General features: G+C 44.5%; 1 protein-coding gene across 2 annotated transcripts in view; it reads right to left on the reverse strand.

The window, feature by feature from the left end:
• The window catches only part of GRIK4 (glutamate ionotropic receptor kainate type subunit 4), a 317,557-nt gene that overhangs the window by 111,564 nt on the left and 192,962 nt on the right, over positions 1–13,031 (reverse strand). For both annotated transcript variants that reach the window (XM_075073557.1, XM_075073556.1), the window contains exon 3: positions 1,207–1,371. In XM_075073557.1, coding sequence (XP_074929658.1) covers positions 1,207–1,371 — 165 coding nt within the window. The remainder of the gene's footprint in view (positions 1–1,206; positions 1,372–13,031) is intronic.

Below are 13,031 nucleotides of genomic sequence, written 5' to 3' on the forward strand. Positions count from 1 at the left end.
ACACTGCCCAAGGAGTGCAAATGGGAAATGGACCCTCATATATGTAGCAATGTGGCAGGCCATTAAACTTTAGCAGCATGATGATGAGGTGTTTGGGAGAAGGGTAATGCCCTTTTAAATAGCTTGTGAGCAACACCAGAGGGCACACAAATGTTTAAAAAGGAAGACTACCCTGTTCTCATACCTTACTTCACTTGGGGAGCTGTGACAAACCTGTGCCTTTAAGACACTATCAAAGCTAGGGAACCATTCAGTATCTGAATATAGGGTTTTGATCTTTCCAGTGCTCATGACAGAGTAGCGTTTACTACAGTTAGCGGCTCCACTGTGTTGAAATAAGTTCCTGTCTGCATCCTGTATCACTTGCCATACCGGTATTGCCCTGGCCTCTTCCTTTGTCATTCAGTGTTGAACCCATTCTACAACAATATGCATTACCTCACCTTTTGGGGGCGAAGCCAGACCTTTTGGCACCTGCTCCCCTATTTGGTGTAAACATTACTTGTGCCAATCAGAGGCGAACACACACAGGTTTTGGGCCCCGCCCCTATACACTTTTTGATGTCATAGGAGTACTTTAGGCGTTGCCCTGCCATGTGCAGGCAGAGAGAGAAGAAAACGTGCCCGTGTATCCTGTGTATGCCGTGTATGCCGTAACCGAGCCTGATCACCTCGAAGCCTCTCTCTCAGCTCACGTGTTTCAAATAGAGCTTCTACGTTTGCGGTCGTGATGTGTTAGTTTGTATTTGTAAGTATCAGTTATTAACTAAATGCTGCATTTTTTTTGTAAATATTGTAGTAGATATTTAGGCATTGTGTGTTTTAGGTTTTGTTAATCTATTAGCTAATCATAAGCTGCTCCCGTACCCTATGTAACCATCTCCAATAAAATTTAAAATTGATTAATTTTAGTTGTGTGTGTGTCTGCAGTTTGCCTCGTGACCCATACTCCCCTTGCATCTCTTACCTATATAGTCTGTTGCCACGTGCAGCCTGGTAAATAACAGGCCTGCATTTTCTTTTGCCCCTGCGAATACGTGGCAATCTACACACTGGATTATAATGAGACTTTGCCAATGTGGGCATCATACTCAGTAGGAAACTTCTGCAGATCCCGCCTACTGGACACCTATGATGCCGTTGTAGAGAGAGGCACTTGGAGATGCACAGGCAAAGAAAGGAATGGTGACATTGCGATGTACTTACTGGTTTCAGCTGTCTCATATTCGCTGTCTCTCAGCAGTTCAAAAATGTCCACCTCCACTTTGGCCTTCCCCGCTCGCTCTGGTGCACGGTTAATACAATTCTTCGCTAGAGTAATGGACAGCCTCTCCCCTCTGCTGCACTCCATTGGGTCATCCAAAATGGCAGCTGGGAAACAAGGCGAAAAGTCAGCAACTCAGAAACGGAAACTGGTACAGAGCAGAACCTAACCGTTCTACTGTGGCGGGCAGCACGGCAGAAAGCGAAGAGCCCGACTGTCCTGGCAAATTTTACTGGCCAGTTTGCAAAGCTGGTTTTCAACACTTGTATGAGCACATGAACAAGCTAGATTATTATATCAATAAATAAGGCCCCGATTTTGCAGCTGGATCCAGGCAAACTGAAACTTGCGCCCAGGCACAGTCCCGCTAACGTCTTGTATTATCATCAGGCACTGGGTAGGCATATGGTGAGCTACGCGCATTTCTGCTAAGCTCTGTTTGTTTTACCGTTACCTCATACACCCTTACGCTCTCTGTCTGTTTCATCCGGTCTCACACATACATTGTGATCTCTCCAAAGCCGAGCTTTGTTACTTGTCTGTGCAGCGCCTAGCACAGTAGGACCCTCATCCTTGATACAGAGTCCTAAGTGCCACCCTAGTACAAAGCATACAGTAGCTTATTGTATACTTGGATCCATGGACACATCCAAGATTTGTATTAATGTCCACAACAATTATGATTTACTGCGATTTATGATTCTCTCTTTCACACACACAATGGTTTTTGTTCATTCATTTAACAAAGTCTCTCTGCCGTGCTAACACCAGCAAATCAGCTCTCACAATCTGGATATTTCCGGAAGCAAGTGGGCCCAGGTGGGAGTGATCGGAGAAATATTTTTCAACAGAAGGCCCTTGATTCTTGATCTTATCTCTTGGGCCCAAATTTGCTGTCCATCAAGGTGCAGTATAAAACCATCTGCCTATTCAAATCCATCCTACGCGAGGGGAGATATCATCGTGCAGTTTTTGTTTGTTTGTTTCTAGAGTAAAAATAGATTGGAGTTTAGTGGCATTAATCTAAATACTTCACAGTGTGTTAGTAAAATTTCTGCAGTATGGTTTGCTGAGTCTTGTTAATAACAGAGCTCATTGCAGGACTTAGCTATTAAATCTTAGCTGGGGAGAGAGCTTTGTTTTTTGGTGTGTGAATAAGAAAGGGCCCGACGCTTATCTCCCTCACACTGGTTTTACAACAGCATCACATCCACCAAAACAGAGTTCTGTGGGTGTAAATCTCTCTCTCTCACACACACAAAAATACTAGCTACAACAATTGGGGGCCTTGTTAAAGCTTTGAAATGTATCACTTTGCTGCAGAAGCTTTTTTTTGGAGAAAGAAGTGGCAGATGAAAAAAAGCAAATTGGCTGTAACCTGAAGTGCAGTGCTGCTCGAACAGCGGAAGGGGAAACAAGAGAATCTACACGCAGAAGGCATGTTGGCTAGGGCCAGTGGTTTTCAACCTGTGGTCTGCAGATCCCTGGGGGTCCATGTCTAGGACTCCTAAAGGGGTCTGCACCTCCGTTCAAGAATTTTAAAGAGTCCGCAAATGAAAAAAAAGGTTGAAACCCACTGGGCTGGGCAAAAAGAGAAACTCCCAGCTTGGACCAAAAGATCACAAACTCATCCCAAGGAATCGCCATTTGAGCCAGGTGATGGCATCTCTGTCTATCCCAGTCATAGGAACTGTAATACTGGATCGGACCTATGGTCCATGTAGCCCACTATCCTGTCTGCAGTGGTCTGCACCAACTGCTTCAAGGGAAGGTGCAAAAATCATTTGGTGGGCAGTTATGGAATAACTTGCCCCCAGGGAAAGTTTCCTCCTGATGCCCTATTAGCCAAATGTTTCAGGCTGAGATGCCTGAGGGGCTGAGAACTAGACATGATTCTGGAATAAGCATGTAAGGATCAAATTATGGTTGCCTTGGGTGCAGAGAGACCCATGCAGGAGGTAGCTGCTTGCACTGAGTATTTTTTATACAGGGTTTCGTATACACAGTTTCTGAGCTCTTCTCCATGCAATTCAATCTATGGAAGCACAATGCCGGCACTCCTGTGTTCCTCAGCTGCACCCCACCCTGCCTAGCCCTCACACCCACAACCTGGACCTATACCACTGTAACCCTGGTTCATTCCAAAGGAAACATTTAGACCAACGTGGTCTATGCTGAGAGTTTATAAGAAAAACCCAACCGGGCCCCTAGGATTTGGGGTTTCATTTCACACAGCTCCAGCTTCAGGCCAAACAAGTCACCTTCTTCCCCTCCATTCAGGAATAATTTGCATGAGAGTTCTTCCCACAGAGATGCATGCAGAACTTCCACTGGAGTGAAAGGAGAAGCACACCCATGGATGGAGAGCAGTTATTCAGGTGTGTCCCCAGCTCAGGGCAAGAGCCCCAGAATGCTGCACCAGGCAAGCTGGTGAGAAATAAACAAATAAATAAAGTTTTCAGCTATCTGGTAGCCACTAATGAGAAACGCTCCAATCTGGCACATTTCACCCACAGCGAAAGCTTGTTGTGATTTTAAAACAAGCAAAGCGGCTGCATCATCGGGGCTATTAAGGATGTGTTTCTGGAGCCTTTGGGCAGCTGACAAGCAGAATCATCTCTGCGCAACAAGGTTTTCTCTCCCACACCCCTTCCTCTTCCCCTCTCGTCTGGCATTTACTATAAAACAATATGTCATGGTCAAATGTCGGCTTGGTAGCTGGGCTCCTATATGACATGGGCTAGTGGAAGACAAGTCAGACTTTGCAATGGCAGCTGTAAAGCCATCAGTCATTTGGGGTCAGCACTTAGCTTGAGGCACAAGGAGCAGTGTATAAAAGAGACATGACATTGAGATTTCCAGTCAGTTCCATTTGTTTTCTTTTTAGGTCATCCAAGAAATTTGCTGGGTCTGTTATAAATTTGTACCAGGAATGCATGAGAAAGAGACAGAACATTACTGAGACTGGTTAGAAATTAAATCAGTTCACTGAGTAGATGCAGGCATTGGGGTCTGCACTTTGTATTGTCTTATACTATAGGTACTTGAATACGATGGGAATCTGCATCAGTGAGACAGACAGATGGGTGTGTATGGGGACAGATGAAAGACAGATGGGTGGGGGCAGGGGTATAGATAGATCCACTAAGAGACCTCCTCTTCCCGTTTTGCTCCAGTTTTCAGGGTGTTAAATCCAGCCAGCTTCCGATAAGGAAACACATGGCAGCTATTCTTGTAAGATGGGTCTCCCTGCACAGATGTCTTGGCGAGCATTCCCAGTCCTTCAGGCAAAACCAGCTCTTCTGCTCTGCTTACATACAAGCACCATCGTTATCTGCAAACCATGTACAATCTTGATCTCGTGATGCGACTGGAGTAGGTTGCACTTTCTTCTAAGACCAGGAACTCTGACTGCAGGATTTTTGGAAGTTAATAACGGCTATTTTAAATGATAAAAGCCAGTGTGTGTGTATGAGGGAAAGCAACCCAAAAGGCCAACTGTCAACTTACTTTTTCTGGGATTCCTTTCACTCCCCTTCTTCCATCATTACAGCATAGAGAAGGCCCAAATCATAGAATATCAGGGTTGGAAGGGACCTCAGGAGATCATCTAGTCCAACCCACTGCTCAAAGCAGGACAAATCCCCAGGTTTTGTTTTTTTAACCCCCGTTCCCTAAATGGCCCCCTCAAGGACTGAACTCACAACCCTGGGTTTAGCAGGCCAATGCCCAAACCACCGAGCTATCCCTCCCCCCACTGTACCTCCAGATCCAAAGACTTCAGAAGCTGGGATCTGAACTTTGTGACTTGCTACATAAACTCTCGAGCTGAATGCACCTGAACTTTACAGCTTGCATTGAAAACACATGTGTGATAGGAAAGAAAATGTCCCAGCAGCACACATTGCAGAAAGTCAAAGGCAGCCTTAAACACAGGGAACATAAGCGCCTTCCTGGGACCCTAGTCTACACTGACTGACAATATCTCTTATCTCCCTCTGAGATAGGAATAGAGAGTAGGTACCAGGTACCTCCTAGATTCCATCATCCCACTAGATCTGGGGTAGATGGGAATAAATATCACAGCTCATTATCTCCGCAGTCACCAGCAGCATGGGATCCCCCATATTTTTAAAGCTGGTAGGCAGAATTGCCTTGCTGTTTAAGGAGTCAAATCAATTCTAATTCTACTTACTGCAATAACTCTCAGCACACCAGGACTAAACCTAGCAACCAAAGTAGATAGTGGTCTATGATGCTGCAACAACCCTAGTTGGTCATCTAGGACTTTACCTGGAGCAGTATACTGAACATTGTGATTTCCTGGAACTTCAGGTTGGTAACAGGGAAAGCATTTGGAACATCTCACTTGACAGTGGTCACTATACTTCAAATTATGCTCCACTTAGAACTTCATTGCAGCACTGGGGAAAGAACTCTGTTCCTTTTTTTCCAAAAGCACAAGACCCTAGCTCCTTGAGCTAAAGGAACTAGGACAGACAGCTAAGCCGTTCTGATTCCATCAAGAAGGCAGGAGGGGCACCTATACAAAGTAGCCAGTTCCTTCAAATATATGTGGCAGATTGCTAATTCCCTGCAGGGCTTGTCATTTTGTGTCTTTAGTTTTTGCGCATCCGCATACTTACTGTGTGACTAGTAAATTTTTACCAGATATTAAACCAGCCCATGAATCCGACTGGGTAATGAGGATGAACTGAGCTTTATTTATCATTCCATCTAGCAGACCAAAAGATTAATTTAATATTTTAAAAGGTTGATTTTAAAACTTTATGTCTGGGGACACATTGCCAAATCTAGTCTAATAGCAGCATCATTAAGTGCAGACTAAAGTCTTTATTTAAATTCACTTTCATCTAGTCCCATATATAAAATATGGAGAGATGTATCAAGTAAATCTTAATTCTGAAAAAAATTACAGCAATGCTTTGAACTTTGTTAGCCACAGAATGGCATCACTGCTTCTCTCCCAGTCATAATAAATGTCTCCTCCTCAGAACTTTCAGGGCTTTTCTGTTATAGAATCATGGGCAACTTTCAGAAGTGGCCACTGGTGTGTGGACTTGACTTAAAACCATTTGGTATTTCAGAGCCACTGAGCAGCACCCATTTCTATTGGAGTCAATAGGAGCTGTAGATGCTCAGTGCTTCTGAAAATAAGCCCCAAAGTATCTCAAGCAGAGCTAGTCAGGGAACATTTTTGGTTCTTGTGGGAAATTTTGAAAATGAATCAAGTTTTAATTTAAACTTTTCCTAAAAAGTTTTCAGGTTTGTATAAAACCACCCAGATTTCCCAAAAACTGAAAAATTTCATCTGAAATCTATAAAACTGTTGGGTTTAGTCTATCAGTGTTCACATTTCAGCTGCCAAAACATATTTTTGGCTTTCATTTCCCCCACATGCACACAACAATTCCCACTTTGAAAAAAAAATCCATTAAAAAACAAAAGGTTTCGCAGAAATTTTCAACACCCTCCCCCACAACACATTTTCTCTTGAAAAAATTTTTCAACAGTAAATTTTCAACCATCTCTAATCTTAAATAGGACCCTCAAAATGAGTGAACACTTGAAGTGTTTATGGCCCAACTTGCATCTATTAGTTCACCTGGCTGTTAGAGAGATGGCTGATCATATGCAGCTAGCTCCTCCTCCTTTTATCCAGCTGCTAAACTGCATTAGAACAACAGCTAAAAATACAGTCAGTACTTTCCTAATATACTTTTCCATGTGAATGATTGCTCTAATTGTCATGGGAATGATACAGGATACTGAATGGGAGGGGAGGTGTCCATCAAACGTCTATATTAAGAGCAGAATATAAACTGTTGCAAATGTCTGCAAACCCCTGATGCTGGCTGTCCCTAACAAAGAGCGTTTCTACAGCATGTTTTCTAGTGTTTCTGTTTCCAGCAATCTCCCAAGAGATGGTGGCTTCTTCTATAGCCCTTGGGTGAATATTCCAGTGTATAAGGGCCATATCCCACAAACACACATAAGATTCATTTTAAACGGAGGGAAACTGAAAACACTCAGAATGTGAGAGTTTTTACTGTAGCATTTTCACACTAACCACAGCTCAGGTGCAAGAGTGCCACTCTCCTCCAACATCTTTCCCCTACCCTTGAAGAAACTCGTCTAGGAACAAGAGGAGTGTTCATTCTCCCTGATTCGGTCAACCCTTGTCCATTCTGCTGATCCTGCCAGCATGAGAACCAGTTAGTTCCAACAGTCTAGGTTGGTTTCGCGACATGGAGAGCTATCTGCTTGGAGCTGCACTGAGACTGACCAACTCACCCTATAAACACCACCCGCCAATTTTCAGACAGCAATTAATTTAATCTCCTGCTGCCTTAGATTCAACCAGTGCCCAAGAGGCTAAAATCTCTGCATTCTATTCCCCTGAACCATCCACTCCTCCTGTGCTTTTACTCTGTGAACAGGACTGTAACATAAGCGAACGGATGAGACTATTGCATGTTTATTACGTATCACTACTTAATTAATGATCCAACCAAGATCTAACGAAGTAGCATTTTTACAACAGCAGGGAACAGATGGTACTAGAAGGTTTATATACTGCTGCAACAACACTGTTTGTTGACCTTTCCCAGTTAAGTTTATTAAGTGCCATTAAATCTCTTAAAATAGCTTTTGTACCATTGGGGATATTCTGACAGCCGACAATCAATCAAAAGCAACTGTTATTTCCAAGTTAGGTTCTTGAATATGCAATGTTATGGAAGCATGGACTCGAGGAAAGGACTTCACTTACTCAAGTCCAGTGCTCTGGGGTCAGGAGGTCTATTTACCCAAGGTATTTTCAAGGTGCATATCACTTATACATCTAATATGTATTTCATATTTTTTTGTATTTATGTCCTAAATATACTTGTAACCCCTTGTATGTTCCAAAGACTATTTGTAAGCTCAAAACTCAAGTTGTATCTGGAGTTCAACCCAAATAATGCAGAAGAGTTAGGTTCAATCCAGATGCACGCTAGCACTTCAACTGAACTCAGAATCCCGGGTTTTCAATCCTGCCCTGACAACTGATTTAAAAACATGTGATTTACTGCAGCTAGTTCTTTAGCAAGGGAGGCAATTTAAGCATCCTGGGCTGTTCCAAGTCTCAGAAACGTGCTATCCCCTTTAAAACCCCAAGGGCCCCATTCCGACACACCAGCAGTAATGCTCTGCCATGGAAAATGCCCCCGCAATGAGAATTGTCCTCAAGTCCTCCCACATCTCTTTCCTATTCTTCTCTGCACTTCATGGACAGATCATAGGCCTGCTCTGTTGCTATTACCACCTGATTTTACCTGCTCACAAGTGAATCCGCTTTGTAAACTAAAATTGTTCAGATAAAGAGGTAATTCCAATTTTTTGGTTAGGTTAAAGATGGTAGCAAGGTTTGCTTATTTTGTGAATTTCCCCTCTGCTGGTTACAGTATCAGCCCTTCAGGCTGTCAATTCAGTAAACTGTGAGGAATTTGCCAACCCCCTCATTACAGGTCTGTCAAGTAGAACTCCAGTGGAGAAACAGGTGCATTTGTGTTTCCATTTTAGTCTCTGAACTACTGGTTAGGGGAAAAAAAATAAAAATCTGCTGTTACTCCAGAAGGAAAAACAATCTCATTGAGAAAAAAAAAGATACCTAAGCTTCAGACTCTCTTCTTCAAAAACAGGCTTGATAGCGTTCATCAGATCAGCATAGCAGAGGGCTATTGATTGCTTTCGGCCAACAACCGAAATCTGCATTTAAATGGAGCTTCCCTCTCATTTATGAGATCCAGAGAGAGTAAATTCAGGAGAGAGAGAATGAGGGAGAGGTGGAGAGAAATGATAAGACAGCACAGGGCTTTGTGTTGCCACTGCTTGAAATGCAGCATCTCTTTTCTCTTTCTTAATAATTGGCTTGTGTGTGCTTAAACAATAAAAAAAATAGCTAAGCAACAGCTGCCCAAAATTGCCTAGGATGGCAAACAAAGGGTTCCAGCTCAGTCCTCCATCCCTGGTGGGCCTGCGAAGGATGCTGACTTCCTGCCAATGACTATGGATGGGGTATGTTAATACTCAAATGCCACGTGTCTACCAGACAACCATCGGAAAGTCTTATCTTTGTGCCTAGGTAAACACGGTCCATCTGATGCAGCTGAGGAAGAACGTTGCCAGGTTACTGGATGCTATTTCCTCCTTTGCACAGGCGGATGCACGCTGTAATCTCAGGTAAAACAGCTTTCATTGCAGGGAGAGGAGTGGTATTTCTTCCCCAGAAATACTTCCTGCCACTGAGGTGAGATATTCATGGGCCACAGTACCTACGAGTGGCTGGTTTGATTCACTCAAAGGTGAACTTCTCAGTGGCACTTGAGAGAAGCTGGATCAGCCCCATTCAGCCTTGCCTCATCTTGGAGAACAACCACCCTTTCACAGTCAAAACAGAAAAACATTCAGGCTCTCATTCCAATGGCAGGTGCCTGGAAGATAGGTCTTGTCCCTTCCTCACTCACTCCCCCTCCCTTCACTTCATGGGTGGGAACAAACAGTCTAATGAGATGAGGTCCTGGTCTTCTGAGAGAAATCATCTGCCTTGCAGAATACAGATTTTTGGGGACAAGGCGGTCAGCTGGCTGCACTAGCATGAAACAGCAACAGTCTGTTGGAAACAGAGATGAGTCTGAGGTCAGGTCTACACTACGTGCGGAAATCGATTTTAGATACGCAATTTCAGCTACGAGAATAGCGTAGCTGAAATCGAATATCTAAAATCGATTTACTCACCCGTCTTCGCCACGTGGGATCGATGTCCGCGGCTCGCCATGTCGATTCCAGAACTCCGTTGGTTTTGGTGGAGTTCCGGAATCGATATAAGCGCGCTCAGGGATCGATATATCCCATCTAGATTAGACGCGATATATCGATCCCCGAGCAATCGATTTTAACGCGCCGATACGGCGCGTAGTCTAGACGTGGCCTGAGAAACAGAAGCATTGGCTTAGAGTATTCTGTCTCTTGTAGACACCAGATGTGAAATCTTGGCTCCACTGAAGTCAATGGCAAAACCCGTTGATGTCAAGGAAGACAATGTCTCACCCCAGATGCAAATACTGTCAAACTATGGCAAAGCTCCAATTTGGTTTCACAAACCATGTGGCTCAGGAACTGGGAAAAACTGTGTAGGCCCCAGAGACATGTGGGGAGCAGTTCAAAATTAAGGCAGAAGTGTTGGGAGAAGGATAAGTGAATAACTCAACCTCCCCTGGATGCTTGTGGGTGTAGGATGGTGCGCGGATACATAGGAGGCATATTATTGCAAGGAATAAGCCGCTAGGGCTGTGAGGGGAAGGCACTATCCAAGGCACCCTGATCGTGAGCAGAATGGGCCATGAAATCAGACAAGGAGGTCCCCTCCATCTATTCCAAGCAGTCCCAGACTCGATAGCACCAAGACTCCACATCTGGAGAGATCCCATTTAGACCCTGCCATCTACCCTGCTGGTAACCGCGGGTCAGAAACGTCATCCATCCCGATGGTGAATAGCTGTGGGCCACCCTGCTGTGGCAGCCTCCAAGACAGCATCAGAAAGCTGCCATGAGGTCCTACAAGTTGTAAAAGTCGCAGAGGAGGGGTCTGCGGAGCAGCCGTTTGATGGCGAGAGATCAAAGCTGTTCACAATGAACCCACGTTCCTTGCTCCATCCTCTGACTCCACGTCAGGTGACTTGAAAATGCTGCCACACAAAAAATGAGATTTGGAGATTGCAATCTTTTCTCAGCCAAGGTGCCTCTGTGAGGGGATGAACAAGACAACAGCAAAACCAGGCTGAAAACCTTACAAATCACCAGCCTCTTAGGTCCTGGGCAGAAATAGCAGGAGACAGAATGAAGGGGCCCCATGCTGTCCACTGCAGGATAGGAGCGAAATCAACAGACTTGCACCTTGCAGGAAGGAAACCAGACCCTGGACATACAGAGGATTTCTGAACAGTTCCCCCCCCAAAATGGGCAAAGTTCTAAGGTGGGAGAACTGAGTGGTCATTTGATCTGAGTCAGCGTGGCTCATCTCTAGCTTTCATTACAGATAAGAAGGAAATTTTGGCTCCATGTGTTGGTATCTTCTGTTGCCCCAAAGCGCAGTACAGATGCAGGAGACTGTTCAATTCTGTAGGGTTGCTTCAGTCCATCATCGATATAGGAAACAAGTAGGAAATTCAAATCCAGAACCTGGATCCTCCTTTCCCCCTGCCTCCAAAGTCTTGAAGTCTTTGTAGCTGGAATTGTGTTTCCAGGATCTTTTGTTTCAATATTGTCGAGTGGAGCTGGGCTTTAAGAGGAGGTTTTCCTGTCTGTTTCATGGTCTCAGGTGACCACCAGCAGCTGCGGTTGTTACAAGGATAGCACTAAAAACCCAGATGAAACGAGCCAACTAGAAAAAGACCAGGAGACGAGCAAGAACTTAGTTAAGTCAGTGGAGAATTTGAACATGGAGTGTGGGGAGATATAGCCAAACAAACTCCCAAGCCCTTGCCAGACAAAAACCAAGGAAGTGAGAAATAATATTTAAAGATTCTAGGTCTTGTAAAGACAAGCCAAGGTTTATAGCCTGTCAGGGTTTATAGCAGCAATGATGGACGTGAGAGGCCCGCTGTGTGTTTCAGCTGTTGGATTCTGCATTCGACAGCCAGCCAGCAGCAGCTGGGTTTTGCAGAGAGATCCCCTGCAGCAAGGTGATGCAGAAAGAGAGACCACTCCAGTGCCCAAGTGACCCTCCCACATCCAGGACACCTCACCTCATCGACTGCCCAGATTACACTAACTAAGCAGATTCAGCCTATTCAGCCCATCTCCCAAGGAGCATCCAGATTCCTCCAAATAGTGGTGCTAGTGAACAACTCGGTAGCGGGACCCGTGCTGCTGAAGAATGCAGTTTTCAGTTAAGTCTTATAACCAAGTCTCTAATCACACATGCTCACTTAAAGAGCCCACAGCACCTCCCCACCAAAGACAGGAGACATAAATATATATGCCCTGTTTAAACCTATGATAACTGCATTTTGGCCTCTCTATCGCTCTCTCCCCCCCGCTCCTCACCTTAGTTCCAACTGGCTATCTCCACTACCTTTCCTGAAATGGCACAGAACATTCCTGAATTACTATAGTGTTTCACCCCAGGGGTGGCTGCATTTTACTGGTGAAGTGATCTCTGTATGAGGGTAAGTCTGTAAAATGTTTTAAAACAAAGAGTTGTGACAAGATCAATGCTTCTAACATTGACACTGCTGTAACTCTCCCCGATTGAGCCAACCTTCCTTCAAGATTTAAGAGATAAGGGGCCTGGATCCAGCAACAGTGGGTGTCTTTCCATTTACTTCAATGGGTTTTGGATCAGTTCTTAAGTAAGCAGGGTGTAGGGATCATAGCCTTTTTAGCATGTCCTGCAAGATCTCTGCATTTGGCCTGTACAGTCATATTACTTTTTCTTCAACACTTGCTTCCCTCCTTTGAGGGACCTTGGAACTTGAGCATTACTCAACAGCATCCTTGCTGAATTGTTTAGGTTGGCAGTCACCAACGCATTGCAGAGGCTGCACGGCTTGAATTGAGAAACCGGTGTGCAGAGGTGCTAGGCTCATATTTCCAAGCTTGCCACAGCTAATTAATTAAGGAGAGCAAATAGCCGCAATATCAAGGTGAGAAGGGGAAAAGAATAGGAAAGGTTTCATGCTTTCTCCAATGGGGAGAGCTT

This window comes from Chelonoidis abingdonii, chromosome 18 (assembly GCF_003597395.2).
Source record: "Chelonoidis abingdonii isolate Lonesome George chromosome 18, CheloAbing_2.0, whole genome shotgun sequence".
NCBI classification, from domain to species: Eukaryota; Metazoa; Chordata; order Testudines; family Testudinidae; genus Chelonoidis; species Chelonoidis abingdonii.